At 44.4% G+C, this 17,751-nt stretch overlaps 1 protein-coding gene across 1 annotated transcript; it reads left to right on the top strand.

The window, feature by feature from the left end:
- Window positions 1-4,177: 4,177 nt before the first annotated feature.
- Window positions 4,178-7,448, top strand: LOC106584057 (protein mago nashi homolog). Its single transcript, XM_014168878.3, has 5 exons — window positions 4,178-4,439; window positions 4,818-4,876; window positions 6,435-6,545; window positions 6,911-6,993; window positions 7,227-7,448. The coding sequence occupies exons 1-5, from the start codon at window positions 4,349-4,351 to the stop codon at window positions 7,324-7,326; spliced, it is 444 nt and encodes a 147-aa protein (XP_014024353.1). The 5' UTR covers window positions 4,178-4,348; the 3' UTR covers window positions 7,327-7,448.
- The last annotated feature ends 10,303 nt before the right edge of the window (window positions 7,449-17,751 follow it).

The raw sequence follows: 17,751 nt of genomic DNA on the forward strand, positions 1-17,751 counted from the left end.
ATTGTTTCATTTATCAGTGATGTATTCAAATCAATCAAAATATACTGCAATATTCCCAGACTGATATTAAAAGTGAGATTATGGTCTTGTTAACATTCACTCACTGAATTGTGCTAGTAGTGTTATACTAAAGGTTGTACTGTATTGCAATGGGTAGTCTACGATTACAATAGATTGTTTTGCTTTCAGAAATATAGGTATTTAAAAAAGTCCTGACTGCTGTGTTGTTTCCTACCTCAAAATATATGATACCTGTATGCAAAGTGTATACTGTAGGTTTTTTTTTCTCTACATTTCCAGGGCCAATGATGGGCATGTCACACTGTTGTTGTGCATCATCAATACTTTTATTATTAGCTTCAAATTGATTGATCATTGAAATGAGAAATGGTTTCTAAAGTACTGTGTTCACTCCATGATTTAGCTATCTAATTTGTGAGATGTAGAACTAGAGAAAGTGAACTTATTGATTCACATGTCAGCACAGGAACTTGAGATTTTGCCTTTGAAGAGAAAGAGAAGACTATGGATATAACCTTAAACACTAGTAATACGATGCGAAATGGCCTAACTTTAATTTGATGTACATTACCTTTCATTTCAAAGGCCTTCAAAAAGTCAGTCAAGTACTATCTATCATAGGCAGCCATCTTGCAGACGTTCAGTAACAAATGAATTCCCTTGCTCAAATATATTATGGTCCGAAAGGCTGTGGATGTGGATTGTCTGTATGTCAGTCATTCAAATGTTGCTTTGTGTCTTATTGCATACATTTAGCTTCAATGTTGGTGATGAAATCTGCTGTAAATGTCTGCTCATTTAACTCAATGACATGATACCATATGTGCTACTTGCTTGCAAGAGATAGCTAGCTAGCTATTGTACTGTATTTGTTCCATGATCAGGGTGTAACAGTGAATCAATGAGACAGTAATGTCAGCTGCCTCAGTGTGAACACTAACTGTATGTATGTTAGAATCAAACACATTGAAAATAGTAATGTGCTATACAGCGGTGGTGGAAAAAGTACCCCATCCCTTCTGCCTCTGATCTGGGGCAAACTCCTGACACTCAGACATCATTTACAAAAGATGCATTTGTGTTTAGTGAGTCCCCCAGATCAGAGGCAGATCTTGATAACTGTGAATTGGACCATTTTTCTGCCCTGCTAAGCATTCAAAATGTCATGAGTACTTTTGGGTGTCATGTATGGTATGGAGAAAAAAATACATTATTTTCTTTAGCAATGTAGTGAAGTAAAGGTTGTCAAAAATATAAATAGTAAACTACAGATACCTCAAAAAACGACAAGTAGTACTTTAAAGTATTTTTACTTAAGTACTTTACACCACTGCTATACAGTATGTGAAGAATGAGGCCTTTGACACATAGCTCAGGCATTGTTGTACATGGCTGTAGCATGGAAGAGACCTGTGATGAGAGAGGAATAAATAGTATGACTATAACCAAAACTGTTACCAGACCAACAAGTAAAACAGAAAACCAGGTTACCTATCAAGTTGTGATGGCCATGACTTAACTGGTTTACCTGAAAGTTGAAATTATTCAACAGTAAAAAGTAGGGATAGATGTTCTTGTTGAAACACCTGGATATGAATACAAGAGCAATCATAACTGTATTATAATGTACATGTATTATCAAACAGGTTGTGTATCAAGAAACTGCAATCAAACAATGAAATAAAGTTTTTGTACTATGGATGCTATGTATGTGCTTTCTTTACAAGATTCAGAGATGGAGAAAACAATATAATTGGATTGCCAGTAATAAGGAATATGCTGAATAGAATAATATAAAAGATCAGTGAAACCATATCTTTGGGACCCAATCATGAAATAACATGGTATTTTAGTCATAGAAAGGTCGATATATTGCTATGGTTTAAGTGACATCCGCTGGTTAAAATCAATAGTTTTGAGGAGATGGAGAAACTCCATTAGAAATCGTATTAACGCCCGTTGTGTACCTTTCCCACGCGTCGTCAATGGGCTGCGCGCTGCATTCTGGGAGATTACAGGACAAGGAGTGCACTCCTTCAAGCAGTAAATGGGAGTCAATTGGGCGCTTGCGCAAAAACCCAACATTAGCATGAAATACGTCAACAAGAAGTACAATATTACGAATATTTTCCGAGATGTGAGCTAATGAACTTATTTTCTGTAAAATAATATAGCTTTCAAATCGTGACATTGCGTACTTTCGAGGAAAATAGGCAGGTTATCGACTCATACCCTGACTTTAAGAAGGAATTGCGTGACGATTATTTTAGCAACCGCATGACGCAGCATAACCACGTAAACGCGATTGGTTAACAGTCGGCTGGGTGGGGCGTAATACGTCTCTCTATTCATCGGCTGGTGTGATTCCAATTTCCTCCTTTCTAAGTATCTCTGTTAAAATCCACATGCTGCGTTCAGAACAACTGTGAACTCGGAATTCTCTGACTTGCGACCTCAGCTAGTTCAAAACAACTGGGAACTTGGAATAAAACGAGCTCCGACTTAGAAAAATCGTTTTGAAATCGGAATTCCAAAACGGGCCTCTTTCTAGAGCTCGGACTTTCCGACCAGAAGATCATTGACGTCATGATTTGACCTCATATTTTTCCAAGTTCCCAGATGTTTTGTACGCGGCAACACTACAGCACACATGGCTGATCCTGACATCATTGCAGAAATATTGGAGGTGGTAGGTGTGGTGAAGTTCTCGGAACTGGACCGAGGGTCAGGATAAAGATGAGTCTGTGACAGTAGGAGTGAAGGTTTTGGAAAAAGTGGACCCTTGCCTTTTGAATGATTCATTTGTGGTTTCAGGGTGGGTGAAAACAGAGTTGAGAGCTGTGGAATCGGTGAAGGTAACCAGAAGTGGTGTTGTAATAAGTGTTTATGTTTCTGCTGGTCAGACGGAGCAGGCGCTCCGTGTTCAACGAATGGAGGCAAGAAATGTGAATTGTTTTTCTCTCAAGTAAAGGCCGCCATTGAAAGGAGTGATTACTGGGGTAGTGGTAAATGTGAAAGCTGACCAACCAAAGGGGAAGATTTCCAGTGTTTGTGATGCTCGTTGTTTGGTGCAACGCAGACAGGGTGGCATGAGTGGAGAAACAGGAAGTCATTATCTATCACTCCAGTGTTAATGCTAAATTGTAATTATTTTGCCACTATGGCCTATTTATTGCCTTACCTTCCTAATCTTACTACATTTGCACACACTGTATATAGATTATTTTTCTATTGTGTTATTGACTGTATGCTTGTTTATCCCATGTGTAACTGTGTTGTTTTTGTCAAAGTGCTTTGCTTTATCTTGGCCAGGTCGCAGTTGTAAATGAGAACTTGTTCTCAACTGGCCTACCTGGTTAAATAAAGGTGAAAAAATAAATTGTATATATATGTGTGTATTCTTTTGAGTTTTGATGTTGAGTCTTTGCCCGACAAAGTGATGTTAGGATATATACGTTATCCTGTACGAGCTTTTGTGCTGAATACATTAGGTTGTTACAGGTGTCAAGCGTATGGGCATGTGGCAGCAGTGTGTAGGAGGGAGGTTCCTAGGTGTGAGAAGTGTGCAGAAGGTCATGAGACAAAGGAATGTATAGCATTGGGGAAAGTAGTGGTATGTGTTAATTGTAGGGGTGCCCATGGGGCTGGGGATCAGAAATGTCCTGTGTGAGAGAGGCAGGCTGAGGTTTCCAGGGTTAGAGTAGTGCAGGAGTTGTCATATGCTGAGGCGGTGAAGAAAGTAGAGGAAGATGGGTTAAGGGGGAGGTATCCTGAGAGGAGTGGTGTGAGCAGTAGATCTGTACCAGTACCAAGGGATAAATCAACAAGTTATATATGTTTCAGTAAGATTGGATTTTTGGCATTCATAGCAAAGGTTATCAACTGTACTGCAGGGTTGGACCGTAAGTCACAGAAAATAGAGGTTGTGGTGGCAGCTGCAGAGAGGTATTTGGGTGTGCAAGACTTGACATCAGAAGAGTTACAGGGTGTGTTAAGAGGTGGTGTCCCATCCTTTCAGGCTGTAGACCTTAGATGGTAGGGTATTTGTTGTATTCATGCGTTTTTTTTGTTCATTTTTTCCCAAGCAAAGTATAAGGGAGTTATACTCCAGTCTAGTAGGTGGCGGTAATGCAACATTTATTGGATGCCAACTGCTGTTAAACCTCATCGAAGAAGGTGACATCATTGCAATGCGACAACTCGTATGCGATCACCGAGAAGCGCAACAGCACGCATGCGTGTTGAGATTTTCTAAAATACCGTCAAGAAAGTAGTGTGCTTTCGTTGATTCTCAAGGACTGCTCAAACACTGTATTTGCAGTTTAGAATGTCAACGAGTGACTTTTATTTGAGATATTATGTCGGGCACAAGGGAAAGTTTGGACACGAGTTCTTGGAATTTGAGTTTAGACCAGACGGTAAGTTAGGCGGCAATTTGACTTAATTAGCAACATTAGCCAGCTAGCTACGCATGCAAACGACTGCTTGCTAGCGGCATTTCCTAATTTATTTGAGCGCATATAGCTCGTTTTTGTAGTCGTGTGTTCAGTTATAACATGATCTCAGAAATACTTAAATTGCGTCGTTAACAATAACCGCACTGATTTATTGTATCCAGCTAGGTATGTAGCTGGTTAGCAAACTAATGTATCAAAAAAGGCTTGATTCGTTTTCAGGAGGTTTAAACACTTATGTGAACTAACGTTACAAACAAATAACCACTCTGTGCAACAATAGCAGTGTATCAGAATTCACAACAAATGTGACGATAACGCAATAAATGTAACTCTTTTCAGGTAAGCTGAGGTACGCGAACAACAGCAACTACAAGAATGATGTCATGATCAGAAAAGAGGTAACTTACACTGAACAAAGTTATAAACGCAACATGAAACAATTTAAAAGATTTTGCTGAGTTAATATAAGGAAATTAGTAAATTCATTAGGCCCTAATCTGGATTTCACATGGCTGGGAATACAGATTTCTATCAATCACAGAAACCTTAAAAAGAAAGGTAGAGGCATGGTTCAGAACCAGTCAGTAGCTGATGTGACCACCATTTGTAGCAGATACGTCTTCGCATTGAGTTGATCAGGCTGTTGATTGTGGCCTGAGGAATGTCCCACTCTTCAATCGCTGAGTTGCTGGATATTGGTGGGGACTGGAACATGCTGTTGTACATGTTGATCCAGAGCATCCCAAACAGGCTCAATGGGTGACATGTCTGGCTAGTATGCAGGCCATGGAAGAACTGGGACATTTTCAGCTTCCAGGAATTGTGTACAGATCCTTGCGACATGGGGCCGTGTATTATCATGGTGAAACATGAGGTGATTGTGTCGGATGAATGGCACGACAATGGGCCTCAGGATCTCATCACGGTATCTCTGTGCATTCAAATGGTCATCGATAAAATGCAATTGTGTTCATTGTCCGTAGTTTATGCCTGCCCATACCATAACCCCACCATAGGGCACTCCGTTCATAAAGTTGACATCAGCAAAACGCTCGCCCACACAACGCCCATATGCTGTCTGCCATCTGCCTGGTACAGTTGAAACCGGGATTCATCCGTGAAGTGCAACACTTCTCCAGCGTGCCAGTTGCCATTGAAGGGGAACATTTGCCCACTGAAGTTGGTTATGACACCGAACTGCAGTCCGCTCAAGGCCCTGGTGAAGACAAGTATCCAGATGAGCTTCTCTGAGACGGTTTCAGGCAGTTTGTGCAGAAATTCTTCGGTTGTGCAAACCCAGTTTCATCAGCTGTCAGTGGCTGGTCTCAGACAATCCCGCAGGTGTAGAAGTTGGATTTTGAGCTCCTTTGCTGGCGTGGTTACACATGGTCTGTGGTTGTCAGGCTGGTTGGACCTATAGATATTTTTCTAAAATGACAAACGTGGTTTATGGTTGAGAAATGCACATTAAATTCTCTGCAACAGTTCTGGTGGACATTCCTGCCGTCAGCATGCCATTTACATGTTCCCTCAACTTGAGACATCTGTGGCATTGTGTTGCGACAACTGCACATTTGTGGTATTTTATTGTTCCCAGCACAAGGTACATCTGTGTAATGATCATGCTGTTTAATCAGCTTTTTGATATGCCACACCTGTCAGGTGGATGGATTATCTTGGCAAATGAGAAATGCTCACTAAGAGATGCAAACAAATTTGTGCACAACATTTGAGAAATATGCTTTTTGTGCCTACGGAAAGTTTCTTGAATCTTTTATTTCAACTAATGAAACATAGGACCAACACTATACATGTTGCTTTTTTTCTTTAGTGTTTAAAGGATTTCTTAGTTACATTGATCAGTGTACGGCCCATCAATACAATTTCTATGTGGGATGCTGCTTAAAACGATTGAATATGCCATCAAAACCTTATTGTGATTGTTCTCCACTACAGGCGTACGTACACAAAAGTGTGATGGAGGAACTGAAGAGGATCATAGATGACAGTGAGATCACCAAGGAAGATGATGCACTGTGGCCACCCCCAGACAGAGTGGGCAGACAGGTCTGTCCATTCACTCACACATACCTAAATAAGTACTGATACTTGTACAAGCATGGAGTATGTTGAGGAAAGCAGAGCGTCTCCTACTTATTGTGCACTTGGCAATGTCTAGCCAAGCCTGTTTACTTAGTGATTTTAGCCCTCCTGGGGTTGTGACCTCGGTCCTGTCCGCATCAGACTTCAACAAATCTGTCCAACAAAATAAATTGAACCGGTGTTCTATTCTGACCCTTTTAGCACAAGATGGGACCTGGGAATAACCCCAGAAGGTTACAATGATTTAGTGAAAGTTATTTATTTAAAAAAAAATTGTGGCTTGAATTACTAATCATGTCTGGGGAGAGTTAACTTTTCTGAACTCTTAGGAGCTGGAGATCGTCATTGGGGATGAGCACATTTCCTTCACAACTTCCAAGATTGGTTCCTTGATTGATGTCAACCAGTCGAAGTAAGTAATAATACTACCTCAAATGATCTGGGCACTCTTGGAAGGATATATTCCTCCAATTTCCAAATTGACCCCTAGCCTCTATTTAGTAGTCACTGGTTGAGAACTGAGGATTTCATAGATGTAAGCAGAATAGTGTAAATTATACCTAGCTTACACCTATGTAATGCTCTCAGTTCTGCATAGTGGAACTGGGGGCCAGCTTCTTAAAAAAAATGTATTGTGTTTTCCAGGGACCCAGAAGGCCTCCGCGTGTTCTACTACCTGGTCCAGGATCTCAAATGTCTTGTCTTCAGTCTCATCGGACTACACTTCAAGATCAAGCCCATCTAAGAGGAGTGGATGTTTTTTTCTCTGTTGGAAAATGTTTTATGTTCGCGCCGATTACAACATTTGTACATTTACTTTTGATCGATCTGTTCTTTTTTTATTTTAAATAAATGATTGGAAAAATGCCATGTTTTAATAGCCTTGCTTATCTATACATTTTTTAAGTTATTTTGGCAGTATGAAAAACAGGTTGGAGATTTGCACAATACACTGTTGCTCTTGCCCTACAGAGGTCAGTTTATTTCCTGATTTAGCCTCTGTTTCAATTCTCATTAGGAAATGTGACTGAGAATGTGATTTTGCGTCCTTTGGTCTGGGTGTCTCTTGAATGTGTGTGTGTGTGTTCGAATATGGGAAGTGTTTGTATTTTCACTGCCAAAACAGTACAGTCAGTCACCCTTCTAGATAACTTGAAACCGTCTAACCAGGTCTTGTCTGGTAGTAGCCTAGACCAGGGTTTCCCAAACTCGGCCCTGGGTGCACGGTCCGGGTTTTGCCCTAGCACTACACAGTTGGGGGTGGGGGACGAGTTTGGGAAATCCTGGCCTAGATTTGCTAGCAAGCTAGCCAAACTTCTTTCGCCAATTAGACTTTGAATAGCCTATCTGTGGAGCTAGTTAAGGACCGACAAATAATGCAATGTTAAATGAGACTTCATGTTGTACACCTTTGTCTCATTAAATGCTTTTAATATTTGTATATGACTTTCTACAATTTAGTTGGTTTGAGGTTAATTAAGTCTGACATTTTAAAAAAGTGTAATTTACTGATCTCTAATTAGCTCCATAGGGATATCGAATGTCAAATCTAATTGACCATGGGTAATACGATCTGGTTGCGTGCAGCTGCGCACCGAATTGATGATTACTTGGGTGCTGCCAGCTGTGAGCAGGGTTGAAATAAACCCAACCAAAGGAAAACTGTTACGGTACCCTTCATTCCGTGACAAACCAAATTTTCCTAATTATCTTGCAAATTTCTGTTTTGGGCGAGACTGAATTTCTGACAAATTATTCTATTTGCACTTTGTAGTACATTTTGACACTAGAAAAAATGTTTGACTCATCGGTGCCACAGGCCGTTTTAAAAATGAGAAGTTGCTTATGTACAAAACAATGCGGTCACCCCGCTTCTGTTTTGGTACAAAGCTGAGAGATGAGCCTGGAGAAATTAATAGACAGAAATAGACGGAGCTATGGATGCAAGGATGACCATCCATGGTATCAAAATGACCATGTTTTTAGGCTATACAGCATGTTTCAATTTACATGTTTAACAAACATGGCAGTAAAACAAGCTTATATTTTAGATTATGGTGGGGTACCTATGACAGTTGAACTAAGCTCATGAGGCATTTATAAGTTATATTCAAGAATCAATGGGTATATAATTAATTCACGAGTCCAAAAATGTATGTAGAAATTAAGGATTCCAGCTTTAGTTAGTCTAGCCAAAATTTACAATGAGAAAATATGCATATACATTTGTCATTTTGAAAACATTTTATTTTACACTACCCCAGTAAAGTTGTATGTAATACATTACCAGTGAACATTCCATAAGGCATATAAGGAAATAAATCTGCCTCTTAATAGCAAAGGTCTGAGGTATTGCTTTAAAATGTTTTTCACATCACAAATCAAAGTGGAGATTATAAATTGTCATACAAAGCTTGCTACACAGCAAAAAAGGTCTCAAGAACAAAGTGCTACTCTGAATATCATACATTATTGATATATTACTAGATTTATTTTCCATATCAAACTAAAGGTCTTTACATGAAGTTAGTATTGATAAGGCTCTTGATAGATACAGTACATTGTAATGCCAGTTAGAAAGGGAAGAAACATTGGTTCAAACACACTTGGAGATTTCATTGTTCTTCTTTCAAAATGTATTTGATGGGCATTTTCTTGGGCATCTATTATGATTTTGATATGGACAGAACATTCATAGTTATCTACCTGACAGTATAGGAATATGCCCTCTACTGACCTATGCAGAGCTTGTGTTCGGTATCCCCTCTTATTAATCCATACCATCACTTCCAACCCACACTCTATGCTTGAGGGAAAGTACCTTTAAAACCTGACATTCACCCCAATGTACTATACAACTGCAGTCAATCATGGACTGAAGTGGAAGTTAGAATTTGCATTTGTAGTGGAGGTAAAAGTCAGATGGACTTTTCTTTAGCTGAGAGGCTTTCCTTCAAGAACAGAAGAAGCAGAGAGTTCTCCGAAGAGTCCTTGAACACCTCATTCTGGAAGCGCGGCACGGCCACGCCGTCACCCCACGAGCGCTCAAAGTTGATGGCCGCGATTCCGGATTTGGTCATGATGATGCTGAATGACTTGTCATAACAGCGGTTAGTGCCGTCCCCGTGCAGCATGTTGTGGGAGACGTGGATGTGGTCCTTCATGCTCTCGTCGTCCAGACACAGACAGAAGAGGGTGCTGAATTGAGCACCGGAATTGAATTAAAAAAATATATTTAAAAAAAATAGTACATACATTAACAAGATGTGCATCTGATCCCAGAGGATATAACTTGGTCCTCAATAGTAAAACAAATATTATCTAATGATAAAAGACAAGACAAAAAGTTACAAAACACAAACATTAAACTTGAAGGATAACAAAATATTAACCTCTCCATTCCCAGCGGCCAGAAGCTTCTCCCTCAGTCCTGCTCATGTGTCCCTGTTCTCACTGGTCAGCAGCCCCAGTGGGTGGGCTGCAGCCGGGGTCGGGTCTGACAGGATGTACTTCAGGTGGGCCTGGATCTCCGCTGGCTTCACCAGGTTCCCATCACGTCAAACACATACATGTTGCCTTGCCTCATCACCAGAAGGTGCCGTCCTTTCGGGTCTGTGAAGAGCTCATCTTTCCCTTGCTTAGGGATGCGAGTGGCATTGAAGAGGTGGAAGTACTGAGACATGTCCAGATGTAACCGATGTGAAATGGCTAGTTAGTTAGCGGTGGTGCGCGCTAATAGCGTTTCAATCGGTGACGTCACCCGCTCTGAGACTTGAAGTAGGGTTGCCCCTTGCGTTGCAAGGGCCGCGGCTTTTGTGTCGCGATGGGTAACGATGCTTAGTGGGGTGTCAGTTGTTGATGTGTGCAAGGGTCCCTGGTTCGAGCGAAGAGAGGGACGGAACCTACACTGTTACATTGATGCTGTTGATCCGGATCGTTGGTTGCTGCGGAAAAGGAGGAGGTCAAAGGGGGGGGTGAGTGTAACCGATGTGAAATGGCTAGTTAGTTAGCGGTGGTGCGCGCTAATAGCGTTTCAATCGGTGACGTCACCCGCTCTGAGACTTGAAGTAGGGTTGCCCCTTGCGTTGCAAGGGCCGCGGCTTTTGTGGCGCGATGGGTAACGATGCTTCGTGGGGTGTCAGTTGTTGATGTGCGCAAGGGTCCCTGGTTCGAGCCCAAGAGAAGAGACGGAACCTACACTGTTACACAGAGGGTAGGCGTTCACCATGAAAACTCCATACCTATAAATTAAAGAACATGAAGAATGTAACCACTTGTGAACAGTTTTTTTTTAATGTTGTTTCTTTTGAATAGTTACTTGTTATGTTTCACTATATTGGATCACTCCAATATATTGGTATCACTCCGCGGCGGAGGGATACAGCCAAGGTGAAGATTTACAGATTCACTCCTGTGTACACCTGTGTCACGGCTGGGGTCCGCTCCTATATGTAGACCCCATGGCCGCGACACACGTTCTCTTTCATTTTCTCGGTGGACGTCCGTATGGTTTGAGATACAAACTTTCTGAAGTTCACTTGGTAAGTCACTGGTAACTGTAATATCTTGCTTGGAAGTATACTCACTGGCTGTTTGCAGCCTGGAGCAGCTGGCCACACGGACAGCCCCTCCTCTTGAGTGCTCCACTCGCTGCGAGCGGTTGATCGGCATCTTTTGCCCGTAGTTTGTCGTACTTGTGTTTCATTAGCGTTACACTACGACTCCGTGTGCATCCATTAGTATGGTGGCTCTTGCTGCCACAAACTGTAATTTACTTTATACAACTTGCCGACTGTTTTGTTCTATGTGTGTGTTGCGAATTACTTTAACATGCTGCTCCCCACGCCGTAGGGTCTCTGCTAATTATCCTGCAGGGTTTTTCTTGTACCGTGTTGGGCTTTCCACTACGTTGAGACATTAACTTTGGAGTTCTGTTTTTACTGCTTGGATATTAAACCAGCTAGGTAATTTTGCAGTTGGCGTAAAACAAAAACAGAAATAAATCCATTACCTGGTTGCTGTTTTTTTGTCTGCCTGTTTTTCCCACAAGTGTCTTCCCCTGTGTTTGCAGAGGTACTGGGTAATTTATCCCTCACCGGGTTCCTATTCCTCTAAGGGTCACGACATAGCTCTCCCAAGGCGTCGGACCCCTGCTCCGTGGCCTTGTTGGCTTGGCTGAGCTTATGGCTTCCCTTTGTGACAGGTGTGATGGTGGCATCCCCCTGGGGATCCGCATACCTCGTGTATGCACTGCCTGGGTTTGAGCCACTCTGAGAGGGTAGTGGAGCGCCGTACTGGATGCCTATTTGGTGTTCTCAGAAGTGGGTCGGCCAGGCTCGGGCTCAGGCTGGGGACGAGCTCCCTCCCTCCCTCAGGAGTGGTGCGGCAGCGAGCTGTTAGTTCCTCTACTAGGCCCAGTACCCCTCCCAGGATGCATGGCCGGAGCCACCGCAGGCAGAGCCCATCTGCTGTCAGTCCTGGACAGGGGCATGAGTCGGACCGCTCGGACCACCTTGAACGGAGGGCGCATGCCCTGCGTCAGGAGGTTGATCGCGTCGATGGCGACGACAGCTGTTCCCTGTTGGCCAGTGATAGGCTGTTCCTGGGGGGCGATGCTGGCAATGTTCACCACCGTGAGCGGGGCTACCAGGCTGACATGCCACCAGCGGGGCTTCATCGGCCCCCCCCCCCCCCAGCGTCTCGAGAGGCTATGAGGAGTCTACTCACTTGGCTAGCCACTGCACTGGACATCAACTGGTGGACAGTGATGACTCTCCATCTGTTCCCATCTCTGCTGAGTTCTGCGAGGCCTTGCAGGAGGGCCGGGCCTCTGCCAGGGCAGAATGCAAGACTGAAGGCGGGACCCCCCCAGAGTCTTTGATGCAGATTTGAAAGCCACATATGGGTCCCTCTGCTCTCTTGGTCGCCTTACCAATGCAGCCATGCTGCTGCAGAACTACCTGCAGACTCTGTTTCCCTGGCTGCAGGAGGGCACATAGGAGCTCCTCCGGGAAGTGATGGAGGTGTCTCGACTGCTTTCCCTGCTCTATAGGGATGTGTCCGGCGCCATCTCTGGCTGGCCCAATCCAGTGTGCCAGCTGCTCTCCTGAGCACATTTGCCACTCACCCCTTCACCCCAGGGCTGGCGTTTGGCCCAGGGGTTGATGACATTCTAGAGCAGGACGATAAGGTTCATAGGGACCGGGAGACCCTGAGACGGTTCATGCCGCCTCCGCAGGCCCTGGCCCTCCCTCTCCCTGCCCCATCGCCTCGTGCTAAGGGAGGACAGCAGGGAGGGGCACAGCGTGAGGTGAAGCAACAGCCTGTTTTTCCCCACACAGGTCTTACTCGGTTTTTGCAGAGGAACTGGGTAATTTATCCCTCACTGGGTTCCTATTCCTCCAAGCAGGTCACGACATAAGCTCTCCCAGGGCATCGCGGCAGGGGAACGGCTAATTGGGTTCTACTCCACTTATTTTGTGGTCGTAAAAAGAGACTGAAGGTTTTGACCGATTCTGGACCTCCGCAACCCACAATGGGTACTTGAAGGTACTGAGGTTCCACATGCTATCCCCAGCCGCGTGTTGCAGGCCGTGTCCAGGGACCAGGGGTTTGTGACGCTGGACCTGAGGGATGCACACCTCCATGTTCCTGTTCACCCAGCTCATTGGCAGTACCTCCGATTCACATTCGAAGGGACAGCTTATGAATTCATGGTTCTTCCCCTCAGATTGTTGATCCTCAATTACGTGGACGATTGGCTGATTTGTGCCCCGACCAGGACCCAGGTCCTGTCAGACAGAGACATGCTCCTGACCCACATCGGCGGGCTGGGCATTACTATAAACGACAAGAAGAGTCATCTGACGCCCACCCAGAGGGTGGCCTTCATTGGCATGGAACTGGACTCAGTCCTCATGAGAGCACGCCTGCCCACCAGAAGGGTTCAGGCGATCTTATCTTGCCTGTTGGGCTTGCTGACAGCGGCCTCATTGCTGATTCCCCTAGGCCTGATCCATCTCCATCTAGGCCACCAGGGCCTCTAGGCTTGGATGCTCTGGCTCATGATTGGCCAGGGCTGGAGCTTACACCCCCCCACTTTCCCCTGATCCAGGCTGTGCTGTATAGGACCAGGTTTGCATAGCATTGTCTGCTGCTGGTGGCCCCATACTGGCCTAGATGACCCTGGTTCAGCCTTCTCCTGTCCCTGTTGTCTGGGCAACTGCCCCTGAGACCCGACCTGCTGTTTCAGGCCGGGGGAACACTGTGGCATCCGAGACCGCACCGCCTCAGTCTGTGGGCTTGGCCGCTGAACGGCACCAATGGTCCATGTTGGACTACAGGAGGGCGTAAGGAACACCATGCGGAGTGCAAGGTGACCGGCTACAACCGTGGCATATCAGTTGCGCTGGCGGTTGTTCTGCTATTGGTGCACTGGTATTGAGGTTGTGCCCGAGTCATACAGGGTGCAGTATGTCCTCCAATACCTGCAGTCTTGCTTGGATGAGGGCTTGGCAGCCTCTACACTGAGGTATTTGGTCGCTATATCTGCCTGCCATGTGGGGTGGATGGACAGGCCAGTGGGGCGCTGTCCCTTGGTCTCCAGGTTTATGAAAAGCGTTTGTTGCCTGCGTCCAGCTAGGACCCGCTCAATGGCGAGCTGGGATCTGGATGTGGTCTTGGCAGCTTTGGCAAAGCCGCCTTTCGAACCGTTGGAGTCTGCCTCCCCGAAACACCTCTCTATGAAGGTGGTTTTCTTGGTAACGATTACTTCCATGAAGAGGGTGGGTGAGCTCCATGTTTTTTTCTGTAAGTTCTGAGTGCTACCGGATGGACCCCGGTGGGAGGAGTATATCTGTCCGCCCCAACCCTTCATTCCTCCCGAAGGTTCTGTCAGACAGGCATGTGAACATCCCTTTAATCCTGTCTGCTTACGACCCCCCGACAGTGGCGGGGGAGTCTGGGCCTCCCTCCCGCATGCTGTGCCGTGCAGGCACTGGCTGCCTATGTGGAGCGAATACAGTCAGTGCGAACAACAGACCAGCTTTTTGTCTGCTATGGTGAGAGAGTCCTGGGGGCTGGGCTATCAAGTAGAGGCTCTCTCGCTGGATCGTGGACACGATTACGACAGAATACCGGGCCAGTGCTGGGATCTGTGGTGGCACACTCAACACGAGGTGTGGCTGCGTCCTGAGCTCTACTGAGAGGAGTGCCTCTCGCTGATATTGTGCTACGGCCAGCTGGACTTCCTCTTGCACCTTTTGCTAGGTACTATATGCTTCTCAGAGGCTTCAGATTCCCATATTTTCTGAGTGTAGCACAAAACTGCATGTAGAGCAAATTAGCCATAATGTGTAATTTAAATTGTTGCCAATAGTAATCTTATTTGCTATTCTTAAAAAAACGAGAGGGTCATAAATGGAGAACTGGCAATGACCGACCTGCTTGTTTGCTAGATAGTTAGCTAGTGTGTGGCAATTCACTTTTAATTTACTCAATGAATGAGTTAACTCCCATGACTGCCCAGTGGCTAGATAAGTCCTCCTTCCATACCTTCCCCTACAACCGCCTAAAGGATTGACAATGACAACAGAGCCAGACAGACAGAAATAAATGGATAAGAATTTATGACAGTGGAAGCAGGAAGTGTTTTACCGGAAACTGACCCCGTGTGGTACGTCAGCATTTAGGAACAGGGGAACAATTACCCACCATGGATCAGGTTCCTGATAGTCAGAGCTGGTGACCTCTCAGTTTACATTACTGTACTTTGACAAAGTAAGCTTTTTATACACACACAGAACACAAGATATTGCTACGCAGCTTGACAGGTTTCCTCATTAAGAAGAACACGTTTTTCTCTTTAAAATTTGAGGATATTTTCCCTGCCTGACCACGTGACATAACAGCTACAAATGGTTCAGACAAATGTTTTTGCTTAGTATATTGAAATGTAAAGAGACACACCATTCCTAATTTATTAGTGCAATACTTTTCCAGGAGAGGGCAGCATCTACTTCATCAGTGAAAGGTTTGGTTCGGCCCATATAGATGTATAGAGCAGTGGAGGCTGCTGAGTTGAGGACTGCTCATAGTAATGGCTGAAACAACGGAGCAAATGGGATGTCATCAAACATATGGAAACTATATGTTTGATGTATTTGATACCATTCTGCTAATTCCGCTCCAGCCATTACCACGAGCCCGTCCTCCCCAATTAAGTTCCCAGCAACCTCCTGTGGTATAGAGAGCTCTACTTGGAAATAACCCGTTTTTGCATGGACACTATCGTTTGAAGGCTTCCACCATTTTAAAGTAGTCAACTGGTGAGTCCTATGGGTTGGCAGCAATCAGCCAAAGATCAGAGCATTGTCTTCTACTTCAAATAGTTTTGCCTAGTTTGTAAATGGATTTAAGCTATATCACCACCATCTAGTGGCCACAATTAATGAATGACACAAGATTTTGTTCAAGACTCCAGCACTGCAGATAGCAGTAAATCACCAATATAAGCTTTACACTTCTTTCAAACCTCAAAAGACTAAGATAACTGAAAACTTTAAAAGGGAGATAGCCTCAATGGTGCTGCCCATTCTGTCACAGACACAAAGTTAAGACCTCTTTCCATCTCTATGGGTTCGGCTACAGCAAGCTTCTTCTGCTGCTCTGAGCCGGCCCTAGCCAATAAGTGACCATGGCTGCTAGGGGACACTCGACCAACAACATTTTGCTTATGGCCCCGAAAGGCCTCACTGACCCCAGTCAGTGAGGTCGACCTACATCTGATCTGTTATTGTAAACTCAACCAAGTTAACTCAGATGACACACTTTTTGGGGGCAAGTTTTAGCAAAAACATTGAGTGTTGATTTTGAAGAGTGCACATTCACAGGTAGGTAATTAGAGCCTATTGATCCTCAAACCTTTAATCTCGGACACCCGGCACATCTGTCCAGAAGAGATCGCAACCTTGTAACAGTTATTACTGAATCAGATGCAGCTGAGAATAAACTAAACACTAAATTGTAACAAGCATGGTAAAAAGCATTTGTTGTTACACCTCTGTAATTACAAACAGCAATAACCACCAGTAAGTTACATGTTGTTATTACAGTGTAACTAGGAGTTATTACAATTAACTACAATGCTTGTTAGTGTAATTAAACATGTAATTACACTGTAATAAGAACCCCTTAAAATGAAGTGCTAACAAAAACACTTAATATCTGAGTTATCTCTGTTGAAATTCGAGATGGTCTATGCATATTCATGAGGCTAGCATAGCATATCACTCTTAACTGAATACAGGCGGTTGACGTCAACACCCCTCATCGAATATTCATCCACACTGCGGCCCCGTCATCCACATTGATTGGGTCGCAGTGGAGAGGGCCAAGAGCTTCAAGTTCCTCTGTGTCCACATCACTGAGGACTTAACAGGGTCCTCTCAAACAAGCACAGTCGTGAAGAAGGCACGGCAGTGCTTCTTCTCCCTGAGGAGGCTGAAACGATTTGGCATGGCCCCTCAGATCCTTAGGGACTTTTACAGTTGCACCATCGAGAGGATCCTTACTGGTTGTATCACCGTTTGGTATGGCAACTGCACCGCTCTCAGAAGGCCCTGCAGAGGGTGGCGCGGACGGCCCAGCGCATCACAGGGGGTGAGCACCCAGGCATCCAGGACGTACATGCTAAGCCGTATCTGAGATTGGCAATTTTTTGGGCCTAAAACTTCAGCCACCCGAGACATGGACTGCTCTCCATGCTCCCATCCGGCAGGCGGTACAGGTTCTATCCCCAGGGCCCAGTTTTCAAATGTTATCTATCTGGATTTTGCCTATTGGATAGGATTAAAAGCATAGAAATATAATGAATAGAACGGGAGTCCCCATTCAAGTCAACGATTCGTTCATTCTATTTCTATGCACTTAATCCTATCCGACAGGCGAAAATCCAGATAGATACGTTTTGAAAAACTGGGCCCTGGCCATAAGACTTAAATGGCTAACAACTACTGCTCCCCCTCACACCTGCCGCTAAAATGATTACTGATTAGATTTCTTACTACCACTATGCTGCAATTCATTGCTTATTGATTGCTATTACCATTAGTATCTATCTATTTATCTTGATACTGGTCACTATTACTCCTGTTTACAGTGCCTTCAGAAA

This window comes from Salmo salar, chromosome 23, assembly GCF_965601325.2.
Source record: "Salmo salar chromosome 23, fSalSal1, whole genome shotgun sequence".
Lineage (NCBI taxonomy): Eukaryota > Metazoa > Chordata > Actinopteri > Salmoniformes > Salmonidae > Salmo > Salmo salar.

Coding starts and splice junctions, on each gene's coding strand:
- LOC106584057 (XM_014168878.3), top strand. CDS start 4,349: ATGTCAACGAGTGACTTTTATTTGAGATATTATGTCGGGCACAAGGGA. Junction 4,877..6,434: donor ATGTCATGATCAGAAAAGAG/GTAACTTACACT, acceptor TCTCCACTACAG/GCGTACGTACACAAAAGTGT. Junction 6,994..7,226: donor ATTGATGTCAACCAGTCGAA/GTAAGTAATAAT, acceptor TGTGTTTTCCAG/GGACCCAGAAGGCCTCCGCG.